Source organism: Lutra lutra, chromosome 10 (genome assembly GCF_902655055.1).
Source record: "Lutra lutra chromosome 10, mLutLut1.2, whole genome shotgun sequence".
In the NCBI taxonomy this organism is placed as follows: domain Eukaryota; kingdom Metazoa; phylum Chordata; class Mammalia; order Carnivora; family Mustelidae; genus Lutra; species Lutra lutra.
In genome coordinates this window covers 52,095,300-52,123,081 of record NC_062287.1, presented here as the reverse complement: position 1 = coordinate 52,123,081, position 27,782 = coordinate 52,095,300, and the positions used below count along the sequence as shown (strand labels likewise).

General features: G+C 38.2%; 1 protein-coding gene across 3 annotated transcripts in view; it reads right to left on the bottom strand.

Annotated features, from left to right (window-relative positions):
• NARS2 (asparaginyl-tRNA synthetase 2, mitochondrial) overlaps window positions 1-27,782 on the bottom strand; it is a 139,330-nt gene that overhangs the window by 100,566 nt on the left and 10,982 nt on the right. For all 3 annotated transcript variants that reach the window (XR_007121062.1, XM_047692625.1, XM_047692626.1), the window contains one exon: window positions 25,465-25,545. Coding sequence is in view for 2 of the 3 variants with exons in the window: in XM_047692625.1 (XP_047548581.1) it covers window positions 25,465-25,545 (81 nt within the window). In the remaining variant the exon portion in view is untranslated. The remainder of the gene's footprint in view (window positions 1-25,464; window positions 25,546-27,782) is intronic.

The window sequence follows — 27,782 nt, the reverse complement described above, 5'->3', positions numbered from 1 at the left end:
GCCAGAATAATCTTCATAAAACTGAAATTTTGATTACTCCGAAAACAATACAAAAATCCTTTGATGGTTCCCCAAAGTCTCCCTTGAACTAGCATAAAAGAAACTTCCTTATTAAAAAAAAAAAAAAAAAAAAAAAAAAGCAAAGAAAAGAAACTTCCTTCTCTGGCAGTGACCTTCTAAAGCTTTCTTGTTCTAACTCATACTTACTTTGTGCACTCTAGTCAAATTTAATTGCAAATGTCCTTGCTAATCCCTGGGTCTTTGTACACAGTACATTGCTCCCTCTGCCCAGACATTCTAAATGGACTAACTTACTTGTCCTTCAAGATTCAGCTCATAAATCACTCATCCATGAAGCTTTCTTACTACTAGCAGGCACCCCTAATGCTCACTCCAAGCCCAGGCTAGGAAGAGGACGTTTCTGTGTACTTCCTATAACAAGCTGTATATACCAGTCATTCCTTTATCCAGGCACTGTGCTAGACAAAAAGACAAAGCAATGAATGAAACAGTCCTCTCTGAGAGCTTATACTGTCTAATGGGGAAGAAAACAAATGAACATGTAAACTAATAAAGATTCAAGATAACTACAGGTTGCAATAAGTGAGTAAGGGATTGGGGTGGGGAGGGCAGCGCCCTGAAGCAGCCACATGCCAGCACGGAACTGAAGGATGAGAATGTGTCTGCTCTACGGAAGAGGAATATTCTAGGCACAAAGAACATCCAGTGGAGAGCTCAGGAAGTAGGAAAGGGCTTCCTATATTTGAGGAGTAGAAGGCAGGTTACTGTAACTTGAAAAGATTAAGGATCAGAGAGAGTGTTGGAGAGGCAGGCAGGAGTGAGATCACTGTAGCGCCTTCAGAAATCATGATAAGAAGTTTCGATTTTATTTTAAGAACACAGAGTAACCACTGAAATATTTTAAGCAGAGTTTTGGCATGATGTGTATTAAGATTACACTAGTGTCTGAGAGGAGAAAAGATAACAGGAGAACAAGAGTATAAATGGGAAGACTTAATCACAAGCAAGAAAAGAGTGGCTTGAGTTAAACAGGTAACACTGGAAATAGAATTGGAGAGAATGAGGATTTACACTGAGGTAAATCAACAGAATCTCCTGATTCATAATGTATCTTCTGATACATTAGATGGGGGATTGAGGAAGACAGGCAGGAGAACCACTGATTAAGTTTCATTTCTAGACTGTTTACTTAATAAGCAACTGAATGGATAGCAGTAACTTTTAGTGCTATGGAAAAAACCAGAGGAAGAGGCAGAGGCTTTGGAGAGAAGAAATCAAGAGTTATATTTAAGACATATTACATCTGAGTGTACACTAGACATCACAGGAAAAACATCAAGAAGGTAGTTGTTCCTACAAATCTGGAGCTCAGAAAGAGTGGGTAGGGCTGGAAAGAACAGTTTGTGGTCATCAGCATGTAGATAGCACACAAAGCCTTCAGGGTAAGATTACTGGAGGAGAGATCATAGATTTGTGCCTCTCAATAGTGATGATAATGTTTCCTAGCAAATATTTTGGAAACTTGTAGGGGGATTTAGTGAACAGGAGTCAAGGTTGTCCTGCAATATGTACAGAGTTCTATATAATTAAGACTTTTCTAGCAATCTCTCAACTTTCTGCTAGATTTTCGTATAGGTGGTCAGTGTAAAATGACCAAACAATGCAGATTTGAGCTGCCTGATAAACAGTTACTACTTTTATTTAGTTTATATATTGGGTCACAGTAAAAAGATTTTATTTGGAAATGACTTTTGAGCAAAACATTTTGAAAGTCACAAAGAGTGATTTTAAAGTTCCTCCCACTCAAATAGGTTTTGATTCAACTAATTTTGCCCTGATCACATGAAGTTTATTAGTGCAACACAATTTAATCCAGTCTTTTTCTGTCCTGCACAACAGAAAATTTTCTTTTGCTAAGTTATTCTGCCATTGGAAGACATAAAATACAAAGACAAGAAATGAGAAACAAAGAACTACCAAAAATTTTTTAATGTGGGTATCCCAGGGAGTTTCATACCATGGGGCCAGAGGGGTGTGTGTCTAAATTTTTCCCTGTTTAAGGATTTCCAAAAAAATATTAAATAAGTACTTCGAATTGCCCTGTAGTTATCTGTTCTCAAAGTAGAACAAATATAGCTGAGGAGTTTCAAAATCTCAAGGGAATGAAACAGAAAAACCCACACAAATCTGACTCTGCCTCAATGTAAAATACATAGCAAGGAGAGAGTAAGAAGCCGTAAACTGAAGAGTGGGAAAGAATGCAATCAAAATGGCAAATTTATTTAACTTCCTAGGTTATGAAGCATCTACACCCTGTTTTACCTCCGTGGACACTTTTTCCATCTTCCAGTTTGTATCCCCCCTCCAGCATCCCCACATTTTTTCCCATTTAGTTTACTTGTAATCCCAGGGAGGAAAAGTCAAGAACAGAATGTATCAAGATGAAGCATGGCACAGAAACCAAAAGTCTAAAATCAAAACAGCATGCCATGGCCCTGTTTACCCTAATCCACAATTTCCTTTAAAGAGCATGAAGGAAAGAGAGTACTTACCATCTATAAGCTCCACGAAAACAATGAATATCCTATTTTCTTTCTTTATCCCAATTAAGAGTTTATTGAGAGGCTATGCCTTTCGGGATACAGATAAATAATCAAAGAATCTTGAGTTAGATGAGAACTTAATATAACGTCCCCTTAATGAAAAAAAAAAGTATACTAAAGCTTAAAAATGTTGTGTTAAATGTTAAGTCAAATGTCATACCAAACCACTTTTTGGCAAGACTTGTACTAAAATCCAGATTTCTCAGCTTCTACTCCTAGTATGATTATCTTTCTAATACACCAGGTTGCTTCCCTGTATTTTTTTCCTGTGCAGTAGAAATAACACAAGAGGATTGAAATTTTTTTTTTAGGGGTGCCTGGGTGGCTCAGTGGGTTAAGCCTCTGCCTTTGGCTCAGGTCATAATCCCAGGGTCCTGCGATCGAGCCCCGCATCGGGCTCTATGCTCAGCAGGGAGCCCGCTTCTCCCTTTCTCTCTGTCTGCCTCTCTGCCTACTTGTGATCTCTCTCTCTGTGTCAAATAAATAAATAAAAAATCTTAAAAAAAAAAAAAAGCTTTAAAAAAAAAAAGTTTGTAAGTCTCTCCTAAGTATGGGATTCTGATTACATGAAACAAAACACAGAAATGAAACCTTTCATACAGTCCCCAAAGATTGGTGGTTTAGTAGTTTTATGTTCCCGTCAAGCTGTGTCTCAAAGGGGGCTGCTATCACACTATAGGAATTGCCCTGACATGCCACAGATTGCACCTCACTATAAACACTAAAGCCAAGGGAAACAGCCTCAATAAGCTGCATTCTCCTTTGCTGGTTATGGTAGTTTTGAGAGTCTCCTGTTATTAACAAGCCATAGAAGCAGGCCTTTCTATGACCGAATAATCTCTCCAGTAAGTCCAGTTCATGTTTCCATACTTTCCAGTCACTAGGAATGTGTATCTTGGTGTACACTGAACTTCTGGTATAAAAATAATCTTTCTCAAAATAAAGATCCATTTACATTCCAGAACACCCACTAACTAGAACACCCACCCTCAGCCCTGAGAAAGGTTTCACTTTGGCAACTATTTGATCAGCAGAAAAGGAAGTTGTTAGCTCAGACTGTTTGTAAACAGTCTGCTTTCCTACTGAGAAGTCTGAGAAAGAGAGAAAGAACAGAACTGAGGAAAGGGGTCTGATGTCTCTAAGATCAGAGGGTGAGGCTGGGGCAAAACAAAAGGTGAATAAACAATGCTGCCTTACTTTCCCTACCCCCCCCCCCAAAGAAACAACGCTAACTGCTGAAAGTCAAATTTGCTCCCAAATATGAAAGGGTCAGGAAAAATGTACCAACCAATTTCTCCATTATCATTGAAAAAATAATAATTTTGGCATACTCGTTTTCAGACTGGGGCTATAAAGATGGATACTGACATGCTCCCAGCTCCCTAACTATCCTCTCATCCCATCTTCCAGCCCCTTCCCCATGAGAAGTGAAATCTACTGTCCAGAGTTAAGACCCTAAGCCACTTGTACTTTTCAACTAAACGAACATTTCCTCCCACTTACTGAGATAAAGGAAGAAGTGAGAATCTTGGGAGGAGGAGGTGAGAGGAAAATATTCTAGCAGTCAAGGCAAATTTGGAATATTACTTATCAGAAAAACTCCCCTTGGTCCTTTCTGATCATAAAAGCATTGGTTCCAAATCCCTTTTCCATCTTTTAACACTTAAAAAACTTTTCTTTCAGGGGCACCTGGGTTGCTCAGTTGGTTAAGCAGCTGCTTTCAGCTCAGGTCACCATCTCAGAGTCCTGGGATCAAGCCCCATGTCACCTTGCATCAGGCTCCCTGCTCAGCGGACAGTGCTTCTCTCTCTCCCTCTGTCCCCACCCCCTACCTAGCTCATTTTCTCTTTCTCTTTCTTAAAAAAACAAGAACAAAAACTTTTTCTTTCACTCCCTCCTTTCCCTGTTTACCACTGCTATCAGGACCTTGTGCATATCATTTCATACCTAGATTTTAGGCCAATGGCCTACCTACTCCTCTCCTATTCTCCCTCCTTCTAATCAACCTATTCTTGCTTTCATCAGGCTTACAAATCCTCAGTGGTTCTGCAGTGTGTCCTCTACTCTGTTCTAACCTACTTGACCTCTTCAGGGTTCTTTCCCATTCTTCTCCATGAAAAACCCTCAAAAACAGAAAAACATACTGACAATACTCTTTAAACCTAACTGATCTTGTTTCCCCCCATGTGCCTTAGTCATCCTTACCCTGAGTGTTTGTTTGTGCTGTAAGTCCCCCTGAGATATAATTCTTTACCAATCTTTTCTACTTAATCATTCATACTTTTTAATGCTGTTCAACTTCCTATGGACCCATCTCTTCCCTAGCCCCTTCTTGATATGGACTGTGATATTTCTTTTGTCCCTCCTAAAGGATTTGGCTACCACTAAACATAATAAGCACTCAAATCTTTATAAAACAAAATTGCATCAAGCATCATGAATCCTTAACAAATTTCTTTCTGTGAAAGCTAGTCCCTTATGTCCCATACCTCCTCCCAGTATGAAAATTAAATCTGACTAGCAATTAAAAGACAACATATTTTCTTGCAGTTACTGTGTGGAACAAAGCAAGAAAATGATACTTGGAACAAAAGGGCTTGGTCATCCTTTACCTCAGGCTGTGGTGCTTAAGAATAAACTATTATAAAGCATATTAATATAAATCTCATCATTTTGGTGTTATTCAAACATTACCAAAAAACAACATCATTTTTTGGGATCAAAGTATCTCCTTAAGTCAACAATGCCATGGAAGGCTTCCTTCAAGGATGGCATCCATAAAATAAGTGTCTGACTTTCAACAAAAACCCATCCTTCAAAACATTAAATGGCACTGGCCCTAGAGAGAATAAGCTCAAAAGGGTCTACTGTTTTCTTTTCATTTATGAGTACTTAACTAAATTCTAAGGTATGGACAATAATAGCAACATTAACAGTTCACATTAATAAAAAAGGAAAAAAATAAAAAAAAGGAAAATCCACTTTATACTTGAATTTGTGCTAATTTTTTAAAAAGATTTTATTTATTTGACAGAGAGAGAGAGGAGGAAGCAGGCCCCCTGCTGAGCAGAGAGCCCTATGTGGGGCTCAATCCCAGGACCCTGGGATCATGACCTGAGCCGAAGGCAGACGCCTTAACCCACTGAGCCACCCAGGCACCCCATGCTAATTAATTTTTAAAAAGATTTTTATCTGTTTATTTGAGTGAGAGTGAGAGTGACTGGGTGGAAGGAGTGGAGGGAGAGAGTGAGAATCTCAAGCAGACTCCTCACTGAGTGTGGAGACTGATACAGGGCTCCATTTCACGACCCTGAGATCATGACCTGAGCCTAAACCAAGAGTCAGATGCTCAACAGACTGAACTACCCAGGTGTCCTTATTTAATTAGCAACAACATGGATAGAGGTAGAGAGTATTATGCTAAGGGAAATAAGTCAAAGACAAATACCACATGATTTCACTCAAATGTGGAATTTAAGAAACAAAACAAACAAGCAAAGAAAAAAAAAGAGAAAGACAAACCAAAAAACGGATTCTTCACTATAAAGAACAAGCTGATGGTTACTAGAGGGGATGTGGGGGAAATAGGGGTAAGGGACTAAAGAATACACTTATGATGAAAAAAAGAAAATGATAAAAAAATTAGCAATGGAAGCATCCATTTGTTGGGAAAAAAATCTTCTCCACATTAAAAGTTTAAAAGTCTCTAGCAGATAGTGAACTAGCCAACCTAACTAACTAGGGAAATATAAGCCAGGAATAGAGATGATAAAAAAACAATAAGAAAATGTGCCCTGGTACTGACATGCATAAACTACTTTCTAAATATATCCAGAATCCAACCATATTTTGGAATCTACCATTTCAACTCTGATCTAAACCCCTATCATCTGGATTATTGCATTAGATTCTTAACTGGTCTGTATTTTTCTGTACTTACCCACCTACCATTTATTGCCCATAGAGCGGCCAGAATGATTTCATTAAAATGTAAGTAATTTATGTTACTCCTTTGCACAGAACTCTGTAATGACTTTTCTCACTTTTTAACTCGAGTTAAAATTCTTACAATGGCCTCCAAAGCCTTTTATCTGAGGTTTCTAGTGGGAATGCTGCTGATTATCATAAGATTAGGGAGAGTTATTGGAGTTTAGTGAGTAATACCAGAGTTTCAAATATCCCATGCAACATTCATGGGCATTATGTTAATTTTGTTCTTTAAATATACTCTGAATTTTCCAGAAGGCACCCTCCATGCTAATTAATACATTCCTCCAAGGGAAGCCCTGCTTGGTAGAACTTGGTTTGCTGTAGAACTCTATCAAGAATTATTCCCTATAGGTGTGCCTAGGTGGCTCAGTCAGTTAAGCATCTGACTCTTAGCTCAGATAATAGTCTCAGGGTGATGGAATTGAGCCCCAAGTCAGGCTCTGCACTGGGTGTAGAGCCTGCTTAAGATTCTCTCTCTCCCTCTCCTTCTGTCCCTCCTGCCCCATCTGTGTCACTACTTTCTCTCTCTCTAAAAAAAAAAAAAAAAGAGAATTATTTACTAAATTACCAAATCTCATCATCATTAGCAACATTTTTCATGGCATTTAAGTCACTAATATAACACAATTCCTTTAGTCCTAATTTACAGCTCTCAAAGTCAGCAACTCTATTTAATGGTTACTTGTATTCTAGACTTGTGATACCACAGCATTCATACAATGAAATATGCAAATGGCATTACTTTCATCCCATGTCTTCTTTATAAGGCAATTGGAACACTGTATTATTTTCTTTTTAAAATTAAGATCTATTATCTATATTGCACTTCAGGAGAGAAAAGGGATTATTACAACCTATGTTTGTTATAAAGAAGAGTGTTGTGGGGCACCTGAGTGGCTCAGTGGGTAAAGCCTCTGCCTTCAGCTCAGGTCATGATCTCAGGGTCCTGGGATCGAGCCCCACATTGGGCTCTCTGCTCAGCGGGGAAACTGCTTCCCTTCTTCTCTCTCTGCCTGCCTCTCTGCCTACTTGTGATCTCTGTCTGTCAAATAAATAAATAAAATCTTTAAAAAAAAAAAAAAAGAAGAGTGTTGTACCTTATAAAGTACATCATCAGAGCCCTATATAATCTGCAACTACTCCCAACCTGCTATACCAGTCTGATCTCAATTCCTGCTATTTACTACCCAGTCACTGCATCTATACTAGCCTTCACGGTTATTTCTTGAAAACTTAAGGCAGCTCCAGGCACAGGGCCTTTGTACTCGCTGTTCCTTCTAACTGGAGGATATTATCCCCCCAGACATTAACATTATGCACTCCCTCACATCCATGTTTTTTGTTTGAGTACCTTCCCAGTCTTTTTCTGATGACCCAATTTAAACTTGAATTCTGCCCCCCGACAACTTCCTAACCTATCCCCAACTTTAGGTTTTTTTTTTAAGATTTTATTCAGTCATTTATTATTCATAAGAGAGTGAAAGAGTGCACAAGAAGGGGGAGCAGAAGCACTTGCAGATGAAGCAGGCTCCCCGCTGAGCAAGCAGCTCCATGTGGGACCCGGTCCCGGGACCCTGCGATCACGACCCTAGCTGAAGGCAGATGCTCAACCTACTGAGCCACCCAGGTGTCTCTCTCTTAACTTTAATTTATTCCACTGTACAAATCACCATCTATTCTGTTCTGCTGAGTAACAGCACTCTAAACCTTAATAGCTTAAAATAAGTATCTACTGCTATCTTTCATGATTCTGTGGGTTGCCTAGGTTTATCTGGGTGGTTCTTGCTTGGGGTGTCACCTGTGATTATAACCAAATGGCTGCTGGCACTGAAGTCACACGAAGGCTCAGCTAGGCTAGATATCCAAGATGACTTCTTCAACTACAAGACTGGTAACTTAGCTTAGATGGCTCCAATAGCTGAGCACTGACCAGGAATCTTATCATACCACTTAGCTTTTCTACATGACTAGTATGGGCTAGCTCAAAGCATGATGGTCTCGTGGTAATCAGTCTTCTTACACAGATGCTGGCTTGCCCCAGGGCAAACATTCTAAAAGACCAAAGGCAGAAACTGAGGTTTTGACCTAGTCAAGGAAGCTTCATTTCTGTCTTGCTCTACTGGTTACACAGAAACAGCCCAAGGAAGTGTGGGAAGGACACCAGAAAGGTTTTAATATTGGGAAGCAGAGTACACTACGGAGCTATCTTTCGACAGTTACTACAATACCTAATATACTATATATTTTACTTCCTGTGCTTCCCATTCTACAAGTATACATACATTCTAAAGGAAAAAAAACTTCTGTGTACTTTTTCACCATTATATTCCCAGCACAGGTTATATATTCAATATTAGTTGAGAAAAAGAATTATTATATTAAGTAAGTGATATGCCTCACCCTATATTCACCCTATAGGCGTGTTTCTCATAGGGGCTTCTCTCCCTTCTCCAAACTCCTACCAATTTAACTTTCTGGAAATGGACCTGAGACAAGTCTGGTTTCTTTTGTAAGCAGAAAGTCAAAGATGAAGTTGGGGGCAAAAATCAAAGACAGAAATATCAAAGAGGGTCACAAACTGCCTACTTTACCCTGTGGACATCTCTGATCACTCTAGCACCTAATTTCTCCTTGTCAGAGAACTCTCCCAGCAGGCTTATAAAACAAAATGTGAAGCACATTTGACATTTAATAATTCTGTACAAATTATTCTGCGTAATTATCCTAGAAAATCCACTTCAACATTTAGTTATTCTGCCTACAATTTCATGTGTCAGCTTTATTTCCTGGATAAAAAAAAGATTTTAGGACCAGCTCATTTTATTTCTTAAGATTTTATTTTAAAGTAGTCTCCGCACCCAATGTGGGGCTTGATCCCAAGATCAAGCAAGAGTTGCATGCTCCACTGACTGAGCCAGCCAGGTGCTCCCCAGATTATTTTAATTAAAAAAATTTTTTTAGTAATTCTCAACATATGACACAATATAAATCTGGGCATACTAGTGCATAACAGAAAAAAAAAAAAAATGAACAAACTAGTGAAGTCTTCTAGTTGGTAAAGGCAAAAGAGCAATGGGGAGAGAAGGATGTTGGTCATAATCACCTAGCTTTTTAAGCCCATGTCTACATTTAATGTCATATATTTAAGAGTTTCTCCAGAGGCAGTAGCTTTCAATATTGATGGCACCTGGTAAGCTTTAAATATTCCCCATGCCATGCTATATCTCAGACCAATTAATTTGAATTTTAGGGGGCAGAACCTAGGCATTCATATTTTTTAATGTTTCTAGGTGAATTAAATATGTGGTCAAGATTGAGAATCACTGCCTTATATACTCCCTTCTCTTTTACTCCATCAGTCTCTTCTAAATAAGTAGCATAAAAAGATGATATGGAAAAAACATTAAATTTTTTTCAAAAGAAGGTTAAAAAAAAGAACAAAAGCACAAAAAGTTTTAAAAAATCCAAATGCAGAAGCAATCACAATAACCATTAGTGGACTACATTAAACAGGAAAAGGGCAAAGACTAAATGATTAAATGTTTTTAAAAACCTAACCTGTATGCTGTTTCCCAGACACATTTTAAACATTAGACCAAAAAAATAAAATAAAGTGAAATAAAAAAAAATAGAAGTAAACAGTAAACAGATGAATGACAGTAAAAAGCATGCCAAACAAATACTGATAAAAGCCAAGTTGTATGGTTAAATTATTATCAAACAAAATAGACAATAAGGCAAAAACCAGAGTTAGAAAGAAGGCCCACTACATAACTAAAGACTGACTGTGTCAACAAATAGGTCTAAATTTGTGTATACCCAATAACATGGCCTGATGAACACATAGAGCAAAAACTATAAAAGAAAAAAAAGAAAAAAAAAAAAAAGAAAGAAAACCAGAGGATCTTAAATTACCAGCAAATGGCAGAGAAAGTATACTAAATATCAATAAGCATATTACATATCTACACATGCAATTTAATAACCTGTCCTAATATACATATATTGAACGCTGTACCCAGTAATTGAAATATGCACTTTCCAAAGAGAAACAGAACATTTATAAAACTACAAAAAATATAAAGTGTCTAGGGATAAATATAAAAAGATATTCATGATTTTAAAAAAAATTTTTTTTACAATTTATTTATTTGACAAAGAGAGAGAGCACAAGGAGGGAGAGCAGCAGGTAGAGGGAAAAGGAGAGGGAGAAACGGGCTCCAGGGAGCCTAATGCAGGGTTCAATCCTAGGACCCTAGGATCATGACCTGAGCTAAAAACACTTAATGACAAGCCACCCAGGCACCACAAGATACCCATGATCTTTATAAAGAAAATGATTAAACTCTACTGGAAAGGCCCGAAAAACTCCTAAATATACAGAGTGATATACCATGTCCAGGGATAGAAATTCAAAACCATAAAAATACCAGTTTTTCCAAATTGATCTACAGAATCACTGTTATTCCAATTAAAGGACAAATGGGGTTTTTTTTCAAGCTTGTCAAGATGATTGATTTGTTTATATGGAAGAGAAAAGAATCACAAATAGCCAGGAAAACTCCTAAGAAAGGATAGGAAATGTTTTACTACACAGTAAGATTTCTCAGAGCTACAGCAATTGAGAGAGTGGGGTACTGGTATAGCGAGAAACCGCTGGATTAAAACATACAGAAACACACACACACACACACACACACACACACACACACACACACACATATATATGGAAACCTGATTTATGACAAAGCTGGCAACAGTGATCACAGGAAGACTAATGAACTATTCAATAAATAGTACTGAAATAGTTATCCATTAAAAAAGAATTAGACTCTTACATTACATTCAGAACTCAATTCCAGGTAGATTAAAGACATATATGTGTAATGCACAAACTATACAATTTTTAGGATATAAGAGATTTTTTTTTAAGATTTTATTTATTTGACAGAGAGAGAGAGACATCACAAGTAGGCAGAGAGGCAGGCACAGAGAGAGAGGGGAGGAAGCAGGCTCCCCACGGAGCAGAGAGCCCGGCTCGATCCCAGGCCCTGGGATCATGACCTGAGCCGAAAGCAGAGGCTTTAACCCACTGAGCCACCCAGGCGCCCCTAGGATATAAGAGATTTCTTAAAGACGATTCAAAAGCACAAACCATAAAGGAAAGGACTGAAACTTGACAGCATTAAAATTACGAACGGTTTATCAAAAGACAGTATAAAGAAAAAGGTAAGCAACAAACTGAGAGAAAATATCTGCAACAGTACCCTCAAAAAAGGGTAAATATCATCCAGAATATAAAAACACTGATATGAAAAGGGGCGCCTGGGTGGCTCAGTGGGTTAAGCCGCTGCCTTCGGCTCAGGTCATGATCTCGGAGTCCTGGGATCGAGTCCCACATCGGGCTCTCTGCTCGGCAGGGAGCCTGCTTCCTCCTGTCTCTCTGCCTGCCTCTCTGCCTGCTTGTGATCTCTCTCTGTCAAATGAATAAATAAAATCTTTAAAAAAAAACAAAAACAAAACAAAAAAAAAACACTGATATGAAAAGACAACACAATAGAAAATACTATAGAAGAGGAAATGAGTGGCCAATAACCATAAGAAAAGATTCCCAATCTCAATATTTATTAGAGAAAAGCAAACTGAACACATCAAGATCCCATTTTTATGTCCATGAAATTCTTAAAATTTTAGAAATCTAAAAATATCAAGTGTTGGCAAGGACATGGAACAGCACACCCTACTGGAAGGAGTTTAAATTCATTATTCTCTACAGGCAAAAGTCTGGATTTATGTAGTTATGAAGTTAAAAACATGCACTTGCACTATTTCATATATGCTCTTGAAGGCATACTGGAATCACCCAGAGAGCCTTAAAAAATATTAATGCTTGAATCCTATATCTCAGCAATTTAGATGGAACTGGAACATAACACTGACTAAACAAACACCAAAAAAACCCCACTAAAACCAAAACCCAACTCATCACAGAAGAGTGCAATTCCACTGTATTACGCTGAAAACCATGCAGAAAGAAACAATATTTTGCCTACAGGCAAACACTTGTGGTAAAACTAAATTTTTTAAAGCACAGAAAAAAATAAGTGGCACAATGGTAAAAGGGAGGGTGATAGAATGGGGAAAGCACAAAGTGGGGAATCAAAAGTACTAATAGTGTTCTATTAAGTTTAGTAGTGAGTACAGGTGTGTGCTTTATACTGTAGCATTTGTAGTATTTGTAGCTTGTAGTATTTGGTATCTATGTGATAATTAATAAGATGAATTAAGCATTACTAATAGGTTACATATACAAAAAAGAGCAGTACTTGTCAACAGTAGTTATCACTACATGTTATTACTGTCCTTCCCCCAAGAAAATAAAGGCTGTCTTTGAAGAGTGGCTGAAAAGAAAAGGCGAGGATGCTTTACTTTACGGTGGTACTCATCCTTAACATCAGTCTGGTACCTCATAAAAAAGTTTTAACCTCAATTTTTACAGTTTTGGTATCTTTTCTCAAATTTTACAGTTTTGGTATCTTTTCTCAAAAGCCAACTTCAGGAGCCAAAGTGGTGTGTACGAACAGCATTTACTTTACAGCCAAAGAGATCTTGTTAAAACTACAACTCTAGAGATCTTGTTAAAACTACAACTCTGTCCCTTACTGTGTAGCTTTGGTAAGTTTTTTTTTTTTTTTAAGATTTTATTTATTTATTTGACAGAGAGAGAGATATCACAAATAGGCAGAGAGAGAGGGGAAAGCAGGTTCCCCGCTGAGCAGAGAGCCCGATGTGGGGCTTGATCCCAGTACCCTGAGATCATGATCCGAGCCAAAGGCAGAGGCTTAACCCACTGAGCCACCCAGGCGCCCCTGTTTGTTCTATTTGTTTATTTTTTTTATTATGTTAGTCACCATACAGTACATCATTAGTTTTTGAGGTAGTGTTCCATGATTCATTGCTTGTGTATAACACCCAGTGCTCCATGCAATACATGTCCTCCTTAATACCCATCACTGGGCTCACCAAAAAAACCCCACCACCCCTCCCCTCTGAAACCCTCTGTTTCCCACAGTCCATAGTTTTTCATGGTTCATCTCCCCCTCCAAATCTTCATTTTTCCCTTCTTTTAATTTTCACCATGCTATTCCTTATGTCCCACATAGAAGAGAAGCCACATGATAATTGTCTTTCTCTGCTTGACTTATTTCACTTAGCATGATCCCTTCCAGTTCCATCCACGTCAGTGCAAATGGTGGGTATTTATCCTTTCTGATAGTTCAGTAATATTCCATTGTATATATGGACCACATCTTCTTTATCCATTTGTCTGTTGAAGGACATCTCAGCTCCTTCCACAGTTTGGCTATTGTGGACATTGCTGCTATGAATACTGAGGTCCATGTGCCCCTTCTTTTCACTACATCTGTATCTTTGGGTAAATACCCAGTAGTGCACCTGCTGGGTCATGGAGTAGCTCTATTTTTAACTTTTTGAGGAACCTCCACGCTGTTTACAAATTGGCTATACCAACTTGCATTACCACCAAAGGTGTAAGAGGGTTCCCCTTTCTCCACATCCTCTCCAACATTTGTTGTTTCCTGCCTTGTCAATTTTTGCCATTCTAACTGGTGTAAGGGGTTATCTCAATGTGGTTTTGATCTGAATTTCCTGATGGCTAATGATTTGAACATTTTTTCATGTGTCTGTTAGTCATTTGATGTCTTCTTTGGAGATGTGTCTGTTCATGTCTTTTGCCCATTTTTCAGCTTGATTATTTGTTTTTTGGGTGCTGAGTTTGAAAAGTTCTTTACAGATTGTGGATACTGGCCCTTTATCTGTAGTGTCATTTGCAAGTATCTTCTCCCATTCTGTGAGGTTGCCTCTTTGTTTTGTTGACTGTTTCCTTTGCTGTGCAGAAGCTTTTTATCTTGAAGTCCCAAAAGTTCATTTTCACTTTTGTTTCCCTTGCCTTTGGAGAAGTGTCTTGAAAGAAGTTGCTGTGGCCAATGTTTGAAGATGTTATACTGCCTATGTTTCCTCTAGGATTTTTTTTTTTAAGATCTTATTTATTTGACAGAGAGAAATCACAAGTAGGCAGAGAGGCAGGCAGAGAGAGAGAGGAGGAAGCAGGCTCCCTGCTGAATAGAAAGCCCGACACGGGGCTTGAACCCAGGACCTGGGATCATGACCTGAGCCGAAGGCAGCGGCCCAACCCACTGAGCCACCCAGGCACCCCTCCTCTAGGATTTTGATGGATTCCTGCTTCACATTGAGGTCCTTCATCCATTTAGAGTTTATCTTTGTGTATGGTGTAAGAGAATGGTTGCATTCACCCTTCTGTATATAGCTGTCTAATTTTCCCGGCACCATTTATTGAAGAGACTTTTTTCCATTGGATATTTTTTCCTGCTTTGTTGAAGATTAGCTGATCTTAGAGTGGAGGGTTTATACCTGGACTCTCTATTCTGTTCCACTGATTATCCATCACAACCAGGTGGGGTTTACTCCTGGGATGCAAGGGTGGCTCAATATTTGCAAATCAATTAATGTGACAGAACACATTAGTAAGAGAAGAGACAAGAACCATATGATCCTCTCAACTGATGCAGAAAAAGCTTTTGGTAAAATATAGCATCCTTTCCTGATTGAAACTCTTCAGCGTGTAGGGATATTCCTCAATTTCATAATAACCATCTATGAAAAGCCCACAATGAATATCATTCTCAATGGAGAAAAGCTGAGCCTTTCTCTTGCGATCAGGAACACAAGGAGCCCATTCTCACCATTATTGTTCAACATAGTACTAGAAGTCCTAGCAACAGTAATCAGACAACAAAAAGAAATAAAAGGTATTCAAATTGGCAAAGAAAAAGTCAAACTCTCTTTGCAGATGACATGATAATTTATATGGGAAAACCCAAAAGACTCCACCCCCAAATTACTAGAACTCATAAAGCAATTCAGTAATGTGGCAGAATACAAAATCAATGCATAGAAAGAAATCAGTTGCTTTTCTATACACTAACAATGTAACTGTAGAAAGAGAAATTAGGGAATTGATTCCATTTACAACAGGACCAAAAACTCTAAGATAGCTTGGAATAAATCTAACCAAAGAGGTAAAAGTTCTATACTGGAATAAATCTAACCAAAGAGGTAAAAGTTCTATACTCTAGGAACTACAAAACACTCATGAAAGAAATTGAAGAAGACAGGAAAAGATGGAAAAACATTCCATGCACATGGATCGGAAGAATAAACATTGTTAAATCATCTGTGCTGCCCAGAGCAATCTGTACTTTCGACACCATCCCTATCAAAATACTAATGGCATTTTTCAAAGTGCTGGAACAAACAATCCTAAAATTTGTATGGAACCAGAAAAGACCCCAAACTGCCAAGGAAATGTTGAAAAAGAAAAACAAAGCTGGGGGCATCATGTTGCCTGATTTCAAGCTATATTACAAAGCTGTAATTACCAAGACAGCATGGTACTGGCACAAAAACAGACACAGAGATCAATGGAACAGAATAGGGAGCCCAGATATGTTTGTTTGGTTTTTAAACTGAGCCCGGTTTCCTCGTGTAAAAATAAAAGATCATTTATTCAACAAATATTTATGGAGCACCTACCATGTGCCAGAGAATGTGTCAGGTATTACACAACAATGTATAAGAAACACATGGCTCCTGCTCTTCCAAAGGCAAACTAATTCCTACTTAAAAGGGTTGCTGAAAAGATTATATAATATAAAGTAACTTGACATGGTGCCTGAAGTATACTTGGTATTCAATAAATGTTTTTTCTTTTTCTTTTTCTGCTTGGATTACTTAAAGCTAATAAAATGGGATTACTCCTTTCAGAAATCCTGTCTAGAGGTCTAACATTACAAAAAACACCAATGAAATAACATATATGGCAGTAAAGTACTATACAAATATTATTTGACTTAACGTACTATACAAACATTAGACGTTATAGTTGATCTATCATCAGATTAAAATGCTGGCACCTGAATCAAAGTAAAACTATTTGAAAATTATGAACCCAAGCATAACTGGCTTCAGATTTCACAGTGTTTTTATATTCTTAATGATTTGACTTAAAATCTATCCTTGTAATATCTAAAATAATATGCTAGCTTTTAAAGATTTTATTTATTTATTTGACAGAGAGAGATCACAAGTAGATGGAGAGGCAGGCAGAGAGAGAGAGAGAGGGAAGCAGGCTCCCTGCTGAGCAGAGAGCCCAATGCGGACCTCGATCCCAGGACCCTGAGATCATGACCTGAGCCGAAGGCAGCGGCTTAACCCACTGAGCCACCCAGGCGCCCTATGACTAGCTTTTAAAGTCATTATTTTGGTGGCATTTATTATTGTAGGATTTTGTTTTTCCCATTTAAAAATATCTTGCAAATTCATGTTGCTGAGAGGCCAAACAGAAATAACTTTGTAAGTCAAATAGCACTAGCACAATACTTTTCACAAGAAAGGAGGATTAACAAATATTTACAGGATGAAGCAAATAGCACAATTTTAGTCCAGTTGTGTGGCTGATGGGATTAAATCATTTTAAGAATGCACTCCACTTGGTGGATGCTGTAGGATGGAAGAAAATAGCTCAGTCTTCGAAATAAGACCTAGGAGCAATAGGCTGTACCAGTTCACAGTCTGAGGGATTTTTTTTTTTTCAAACCACAGTGCTGATTCACAAAATTCTCACTTTACAGTGGAAGCAACAAAAACATGGTATCAAGTCAGTTATCTTCTCATTGCCCTTGAAAACAGATTTGCTTCTCTTAATCTAGTGTGGCATTTTCTTTCTTTCTCCTCTTTAATTAATTTAATTAAAAAAATAATATATCTGGTTAAAATTGGAGAAGAAAAGTTAAAACATTTGGTAACACATTCTGAAAGATGATTCATTAGAAAGAGCACCCACACATACTGCTGACAGAAATAAAAGTTGGTACAAACTCTCTAGAGAAAAAGACAATAGTGACTGCCTATGCAAGGAGAACCAGGCTAGCTGGGATTAAGGAGTGGGAGGGAAACTAACTTTTTACTTTACACTCTTTGTAACTTTTGAACAGTGTAACTTTTACATATAATTTTTGTTTTTAAGCAATACAAGCAGATGATTAAAAAGTCAAAGCATAAAGAACAGGAGGCCCCATGCACAAACACTAGTAGGAGTCTCATCTATTTTCCTAGATATGCCCAGGGCCTTTTTTACATGCAGAAACTGAACCTCCTTAACAGAAACAAACATCTTCAACAGAAAAGGACTGATCTTTTAAGGATGAAAGTTCTGCAAAGCCAAAACGGCCCACAGAAAATATTAATCAACAAGTATCCAAGTGTCCCACAACTGTCAGGTAACAGTTCCCCGTAAGAAGCTTGCAATCTAGATAAGGAAATAAAATAGATATTAAAAAAACAAAACAAAAACAAACAAACAAAACTGAAAAGAACTGAATGTCCAAAGAGGCTATGAGCAACTGAACACAAGGGTGACAGGACTTGGAAGAAGGAAAAACTTAAAAGTCAGCTAAAGAAGCTACTTAAAAAAAAAAAAAAAAAAAGATTTTATTTATTTGTTTGACAGAGAGAGACACAGTGAGATAGGAAACACAAGCAGTGGGGAGGCAGAGGCAGGCTTCCCACTGAGCAGGGGCCATGTGGGGCTCGATCCCAGGACCCTGAAGGCAGATGCTTAACAAACTGAGCCACTTTGGAACCCCCAAAGAAGCTATTTTGATAAGAGGTTTGACCTGGGTTAGCCTTCATAACATCTAAAAAGTTTAAAAGAAACAGGTAAGAATATTAAAAAGTGCAAACATCCAGCAGAAATGATGTGTGCTGTAAATAACTCAGCCATAAAAACTTATAAGCACCCAAATTCCCGAGGTCCAGTAACTTCTTGTTATCATTTCTAGAATGCACAATAATTTGTAAAGTTTAGTTTTAGTGCTTACATCATATGCACATTGTTTTATTTTTCAATAACAGTTTTAAGTTTTCATGTGTCATCTCACTTAATCCTTACAACCTGTAAGCACTGTGTCAATCATATTTTACCAGTAAGGAAATTGAGAATTGTTGTGGTAATAAGTAGTCCAAGGTGACCAGCCTTTTTCTTTTTTTCTTTTTAAAACTCTCACCTCTGGCATGACAGAGAGGGAGTTCTGCAGATCCACTCCTCAGTGAAATTGAAGAAAGTTACAAAATAAAAAATAAAAACACACCTTTGCCTCCCACCCTATCATTCAAAGTCCCTGAAAATGGTCCTAAGGACATACAACAAATGAAGAAACATCTATTCAAGAAAATCTACTAAAACTTGGTAAGGACAAGTGGTGTTTGAATGACAACCCACTCCCTCTCCCTTCCCCATCAAAGCTCAGCATGACAGAAACTCCACTCCAGACTGCTAAAATAGCCAAAGACAGAGGGCCCTTCTTTTCCCTAACATTCCATTAGCCACCATATAGTATATCATTAGTTTTTGATGTAGTGTGCAGTGATTCATTAATTGTGTGTAACACCCAGTGCTCATCACAGCACATGCCCTGCTTAATACCCATCACAGGGATACCCCATACTCCTACCCCTCTCCTCTACGAAACCCTCAGGTGTTTCCTGGAGTCCAGAGTCTCTCACGGTTCATCTCCCTCTCTGATTTCTTCCCATTCAATTTTCCCTCCCTTCTCCTATGGTCTTCCAGGCCATTCCTTATGTTCCACATGAGTGAAACCATATGATAATTGTCTTTCTCTGATCCACTTATTTCACTTAACAAAATCCCCTCCAGTTCCATCCATGCTGATGCGAACGGTGGGTATTCATCCTTTCTGATGGCTGAGTAATATTCCATGGAGCCCAGTGCCCCCAATAGGGGGAAGGGCAACTCTGCCCAGAGGGCTCTTTTGAACCCCAGCTCTGAGGCAGAGGACTACCTGAGCAGGAGGGGCAGCATGCCAGCATTTCTCACCTTGTCCACAGCTACCTGCTGCTGAAGCATAGTTCAGGGTGAGTGCGGCCATGAGATAGGGGCTCCCTTCTTTTGCCCAGTCGCTGCCGGTCAGAAGGAGGCTCTACGTTGGGCAAGGCACTAAGAATACTAGGCCCTGATTTCTTGTCCAGGCTCATGGGGTTGGGCGAGGCAAACCTAGGAATCCTAGGGCTGCAGCCATCCACTCCACTGAGTTTGGTTCCTATTTCAGGTTGTCACTTAAAGAGAAGTGTCCATTGTCCCTGCCTCCAGCACTAGAGCCTTGTTCAGAGATTTTGCCTGGGGACAGAAGCAGGCCACACTTCCTCAAATCTCTTTTTTAAAGGAACTGACTTCATTTACAATAGAGTGTGGAAAAGTTCAAACATAAAGGGTACTTTAAAAAAAATGCTGAAAGGCAAATGGGAGGCTTTGGACATTGGTGATAAAAGACAAACTGTAGAACCTGTGGACCGGCTAATCTGCTGGAAGAAACTGAGAGACAGCAGGGAGGAGACCTTTTGGGCTCATGGTAAATTTCAAACACTGATTTTGGGAAGTATACCTTAAAAGGAGCCTGAATTTAACTGGATCCGTATGTGAATATTGTCGAAACAACAGAGCCATCAGCCTGGAATTAGTGGAGTTTCAGAGCTAGGTATGGTCTGGGAAAGAGACAGCCAAAGAGATCCCGGCCAGAATCAATGCTACCTCTAGGTGACTGGGGTATACTCAAGACTGTGCCAGCCAGGGGCATAATCAGAGGCTTCACACTATTAGGGGGATGCAGGGGATAGACTGGTTTCTAAAATAGAAAAGGAACTCCTTTAACTCAACAACAAAAAGACAAGACAATTAAAACATTGACAGAAGACTTAAACATTTTTCCAAGGATATACAAATGACCAACAGGCACACAAAAAGGTGCTCAACATCCTTTGTCATTAAGGAAGTGCAAACCAAGCCGACTGTAACCATTAGAATGGCTATAATCAGAGACTGAAAATAACTAGCAGTGGCAAGGATGTAGTCAAAGTGGAACCCTCAGGGTCCTTGGGTGGCTCTGTCAGTTAAGGAGCTGACTCCTGATTTCGGCTCAGGTCAGGATCTCAGGGTGGTGGCATTGAGCCCCACATCCGGCTCTGCCCAGTGCGGAGCCTGCAGTGATTCTCTTCTTCTCCCAACACCCCCAGCTTGCGGGCATGTGCTCGCTCTCTCAAATAATAGATAAATAAAATCTTCAAAAAAAAAAAAAAAACAAAACAAGGCGGAACCCTCATACATTGATTGCTGGTGGGAATATAATACGGTGCAGCCACTATGGAAAAAATTTGCCAGTTTCTCAGTAAGTTAAACATAGAATAACCATATGATCCAGCAATTCCACTTCTAGGTATATACTCAAAAGAACTGAAAACAAGTGTTCAAACAAAAGCTTGTACAGAAATGTTCACAGCAGCATTACCATAATACCAAAAAGTAGAAACAACTAAATGTTTATCAATGAATGGTTCAACAAAATATGGTATACCCACACAACATAATATTATTTAGTAATAAAAAGAAAGGAAATTCTGATATATGCTACAAAAGAAGTCAGGCACAAAAGGCCAATATCATGTATGATTCCATTTATATGAAATATCCAGAACAAGAAATCCATAGAGCCAAAAAGTAGATTAGAGGTTACTAGGGGCAAGGAGTAATGGGAATGGATAATTTTTGCTATAGAGTTTCTGTTGTAGTGATGAAAAAGTTTTAAGAAATAGACAGTGGTAATGGTCGTACAACACTGTAAATATAATTAATAGTACTGAATTGTAAATTTAAAAATGGCTAAAGTGGGAAATTTTGTTACATATATAACCACACACACACACGCAAACAAACCAATCTAATGCCAAACTTCAACATACAGAATGAGATGCAGCATGAGAATCTTAGCATGAGACTCTTCACAGTATGAGATTCAGAAATAAAATTACACGTCTTTTGGGTTCCATTTAACAGGCTTACACTTTCAGTTCACTCTCAGCTTTAAAACGAATTTAAATGTCTAAATTCTAAGGCTTGAATAATGTTCCTATTATATGAAGTATTACTGTTAGATTTTCTCAGCTTAATTTAATTCATAATGTGAGACCATTTATCTATCACACTTTGGCATAACAGAACTGTAATTTGAAAAGCTCAAATGTGTAAGTGGTAATGTTCAAAAACAAAAAGCAAACTCATAATAAGATACAATCTCATACCCTCTAGGCATGGCTATAATTAAAAAAAAAAAAAGAAGAGCAATAATAAGGGCTGGCAATGATGTGGGGAAACTGGAACCCTCATGCATTGTTGGTGGGAATATAAAATGATGCAGCCACTTTGGAAAGTGGTTTGGCAGCTTTTCAAAATATTAAACACAGAGTTACCATATGACTCAGCAATTCCACCCAAGAGACATGAAATCATATGCTCATTGAAATGTTTTCACAAATGTTCATAGTAGCATTATTCATAATAGCCAGAAGGTAGAAACAATCCAAAAATCCATCAACTGCCAAATGGATAAACAAAATGTTGTACATCTACACAAAAGTATACCAGCTGAATATAAAAGGGAATAAAGGACTGATAAATGCTACAACATGAACCTCAAAAACACTGGGCTAAGAAAAAAAAAAAAGCCAAACACAAAAGACCATATGTTGTATGATTCCATTTATATGAAATGCTCCCAAAAGGCAAATCTATAGAAAGTAGTTTAGTGGTATCTAGAACTGAGGGGAGGTGGATGGGAGAGGTGGGGAATGGCAAGGGACTGCTAATGGGTACCAGGTTTCACTTTGGGAAGATGAAAAGGCTCTAAAATTAGACTGATTGATGGCTGCAGAATCTTGTGAATATACTAAAAACCACGGAACTGTATTTTAAGTGGGTAAATATATCTCAATAAAGTTTTTTTTTTTTTTAAACCTGTTCCATCTTTTGGTTCCTACAGCCATCAAACTTTCTTTTTTTTTTTTTTTTAAAGATTTTATTTATTTATTTGAGAGAGAGACAGTGAGAGAGAGCATGAGCGAGGAGAAGGTCAGAGGGAGAAGCAGACTCCCCATGGAGCTGGGAGCCCGATGTGGGACTCGATCCTGGAACCCCGGGATCATGACCTGAGCCGAAGATAGTCGTCCAACCAACTGAGCCACCCAGGCGTCCCCATCCAACTTTATTTCTTATCATTCACCAATATTAACCTTCTAATTTGTCCATCCAGAGTCCATTGAAAACCCCACACTCATTTCAATTGCTTGACTCTGATCACGTAGTTCTCCTACTGGGAATATCCTCCTTAGGTTACGCCCCAGCCACAAATTCATTTGGAAGATTTTCCTGCCCAAGTCAATCCTCACTGACCTAATTTTCCTCTAGATTCCATACCACTTGCAACTGTTAATACTGTAACCTCAAATATATACATAAAGCAATTTCATCTCATGTTCCATCACCAGCTAATTTTTGCCATAATCTCTAATTCTTGCCTTTAATCTCTTTTATCTTCTCAGAGACGAGCTAGCATCTTGAACACAGATGGTATAAATGTCTGCTAAATAACATATGCATGCCTTAATGCAATTTCATACCTATGTGTTCAGTAGTACCCAAGCCTTAAAATATATCCCAAGTCTTAAACAGGAAACAGAAATGAAGAAACGGGAAACTAAAATGATGGAATATACTATCACTTCTCAATAGTGTATTTGAGAAGTTTATGTTCTTATTGTGCATTTCAAGATGGCCTTTTACTGCTGCCCTCAAACCTGGGTGTACTAGGTGTCCTAGTATTTTTTCTTTTTAAGTAGGCTCCACACTAGGGGCTTAATCTCTCAACCTTGAGATCATGACCCGAGCAGAAATGAAGAGTCGGACACTTAACCAACTGAGCCACTCATACCCCCCAAGAGAAGGAAGAATTTAAATATAAAACTCCACTTCCTCCTAACAGCAGGGTACCAAGATTCAAACCCCAATATCTTTAAATCCAGTCAGGACAAAATTTACACAATGAAGAATGGAAGTACTGTACAGAGTGTGTGTGGTGGGAGTAAGAATGTCCTGCTTTCAAAGGATAGAGGGTTGGCAGGGGCAGAAGACAAGTCTTCTAAACCAAACTTCTGAAAACAACAAAGCAGGTCATAGCAAAAAGCCACAAATTGCTGAGATCTGACCTAGAGCCTGACTGCAGAAGCCTAGGACCAGAAAATTCAAAAGCATTTCTTTCTGATACTGTGAATAGGCAAGTCTAATTCCATCAATATGAAATTCCTCAACCTGGCCCTGAGAGGGTAAAAACATTGAACACTTCTCATTTGTTTAGCTTCAGAAATAAGTATTTTTCCTTTCCTCTATATTTATACTTATCTGGTAACTTGCCTTTTGTTGTTTAAAGGCCAAATACACATACTGTAATCTTTTAGAGTTGCTTATGGGATTTCCCTGGTAGCAAAGTAGTTTTCTCCAAATGTATCATTATTTTGGTCTGTTACAGATTTTTTTTACTTGCTTAATTTGGGTCTCTTTAATACTTGTTTTCTTATTTGTAAAACTCCTTTAAATTATACCCTTCCTTTCCTGTCATTTCCTTTTTAATATTCAGTGGTTTAGATTAAGGGATTATGAAATGTATTTAAGGTGGGTAATTTCTCACTTCAACATTCAGGAGACTATTAAGGTGCAAAGAGAAAATAAATAACATAAACGCCTAGAAGAGAATGTCTTTCACAATTTATGTATTGTTATTTTATCATTGGCTGGCTTTTTTGAACTCACATTTACAGATGCTAACACTCCCAGTTTAAATGTTCAACAAAGCATTTTTATTCTGCTTTGTGTAGAAGGCTATCAAGATTTCCTCAAACTATGTATGAATACAGGCAGCATTTGATTATCATTTTGAATAATGACTTCCAAGCATTGGGACAACTTCTCCCAGTGAATACTTTGTTCAATAATAAGAAGAGCAGGCATCATTATCAAGAGTCCAAACGTACTGCACCAGAACAGAGCAGTTATACATAGGTCTTGTCATTTGATGGAATCACCCAGATGTATAAATAAGAACCTTGACTTCTCAGAGATAAAGAAATCACTGAATAAATGAAAGAAATACAAAAAGCACCATTTATCAACACACACTTCTCTCTGCCCATTATTATATTACTGGCCAATGATGTTAAACAGGTTGTAAAACTGGTAAATGAAAGGCTTTCAACTGCCTGCAAGTAAGAAAAACTGGTAACTTTTAAGTAATGTGCAATAAGGGAAAGCTAACAATGCCTGGCATATACCAGGAACTCAAAAAAATTATTGCTGTACAAAGAATTAAAATCAGAGCCCTCATGAGGTATACGGAATATAAATAATTTCTTATAAAATAAATGTGTTCTTTAAAGACATTGGAAAAGAAAATTTGCACATGTATGTCTTATTTTATTTTTTAAAATATGATTTACACCCAAAACTATCAACTGTGGGTTGAATGTGCATGAAAGAGATTTGAAAAGCTTTATTAATCTCTTCAAGTTTCTCTAGTTCACCAATTCACAGTTACCTAAGGAAAGCAAATGGAGCATAATTTAAAAATTCATTCCTTTCAGTCACAATGTCAGTAATATAGCCAGTAGGACAGGAAATCAGAGAAGCCTAAATTTTCTATATCTATTCTTTAAGGATTACTATTGATAAATCTTCAAGATCTAGTTATGGTTTATCCACATAACTGTTACTTAAAAAAAAAAAAAAAAAAAGCAAACCCTCCAAAGAAAAATATCAAAGAGCAACCTATCCTTCAAGACGGGAAGCAAAACTTACTTCAACTTGGAACAGTTCTCCAGCCCCCTCACAGTCATTGGATGTGATTACTGGAGTATGAATATGCACAAAGCCACTGTCCTGGAAGAAAAGAAAAACCACTTTTTCAGCATATTTGTATATAAAACAATTCTAATAACATATAACTGATTATACTATTAAAAAAGCACTGAGAGAATGCCATATCAATTCTCTAGCCCACCAAGCATAACTAATAAGATATCAAATTGAGTGTTTTACTGTGCAGAGAAGCACATTGAATTTAAAATCAAGAACCGACTGAGACATTCTCTAGTCCAACATGATTTCAAAGATAAGGAAATTGAGGCCCAGAGAGACTTAAAGAAAAATTCACACAAATAGTTGATGGCAGAGAGAGCCCGGACTGGAACCCAAGCCCTTAGGATCTCTCTGGCATATTTTTTCTTCCCACTTCTCTAACACACTGGTAGTGATTCAACACACACACACTCTCTCCAGGCTAATGCACAATGATGTCACCCACACTGCTAAGGGACTACAAAGTGATCAATATGAAGCTGGGTTGTCATTTTGGAATGAGACCCCCAATTGTCATAAACTACCAAAAAGGAGAAGAAAGTTGACAAATAGGGACTGAAGAAATAAATAGCAACAAAGGCAGAAATGATTTTTAGGAAGTCTGTCATTAAAGTGATGGCACAGTACACTACACATGGCATAGGCAGTGCACTTCCTTTGCCCCAAGGAAGATTCTGAACAGCAAATCCATCCATTACTGAGGCGCCCAACTGCAATTCTTCCGCTCCAAAGTCTGAGCTATTTCCATTAGTGAACCACAAAAGCTGTTTGCTAGTAGGACTGAAATAATCCAGCAAATTCATGGTTATGCTTCTTTCATTTTGACTATGGATGTAGGCAAAAGGTTACATTCGGTGTAAATGTTGCAGGTGAGCACAGAGGGAACTCAAGTGAACTTATGGTGCAGAGCCAGAATAGTAGTGTTTCACACAAAAATTCTGGTCTTGAAATCAATACAATGAATTCATACATGCACATTTAATCTCTGCCACATTGTGCCCATCACTGAGGGAATGTAAAATGTCTCAGTGCATTACACCAGCCGCCTCCCAAATTGGCCTCTCCCTTCCTAAAAAGGTGGAATTCAAGTATTCTGGCTCTGATACAAAGTATCCAGTTAACAACTTGTCTTATGATGTAGACTGATTAAATATTCAAACTATAAATTAGGAGTCTCAGAAAACATTCAAATATGTACTTAACCTGGGAGCTATGAACCTAGAGGTGCCACACAAAGCACATTACAGAGAACGAATGAAAAATAATCAATAACATTACTGCATAAAATTTTTATCTCCTAGGAGCCAGAATTATGGACATGAATCATTTATTCCACATGAATATAGGCAACTATGAGCAGGAGTGCAGTAAACAAAGAAAGGAAGTGAAAAATCCAAAGGAAACGAGGGTGGTGAGAGGGAGGGGGAGAGGGAGGAGAAAATTTAACGGCTAAATGTAATTGCCAAAGTTAGAACTGGTCAAATGCCACAAGAAACAAAACTGCAAATCTTATGAAAATAACTATATGGGCTTAAAAAAAAAAATCACTCAAGCAGCAGGAATTATTCTTAATACTCAATTAATGCTAAACCTTTCAAAAGGTGTCATCAGCTTTTTAAGCCTTAATGCTGCTAAAAGGCTTATATCAAAGTCTAAAACATTCCCCCCAAAAGCTATAAAGAACAGAGTCCAAAAGTAGAATAAAAAAGCACAGAGAACAAAATCCAAAAAGAGCAAGTGGACAGGGAAGTAGAAAAATAAAAAGGAAAGCAAAAAGCCAGGAGTGGGGGAGTACTGTCTGCCTCCACTAGGGTAGTGGTGTCAGGTATCCATCCCATCGTACAGCAAAGAGGTCCCTGCTTCGAGACAGGAAGGCCGGAGAAGGAGCCAAAAATAAAAGTACATGCTTATTCAATTTTTCTTTTCTTCTTTTTTTCCCTTAAGATTTATTTATTTATCTGAAACAGAGAGAGAGAAAGCATGAGCGGGGCGGGGAGAGGCAGAGGGAGAAGCAGACTCCCTGCTGAGCCAGGAGCACCCCCCTTCTCCACCTCCTCCCCCAGACCCTGAGTGGGGCTCAATCCCAGGACCCTGTGAGCCTAAGGCAGAAGCTTAACTGACTGAGCCATCCAGGCACCCCTACTCACCCAATTTTTCTGATTCTACCCACCACCTCTAAATATCTAAATGTTTTTCATACACAGTTTAGAACCAGATATTTTATAAGACACTGAGTATCTGAAAGTTATAAAACTCAC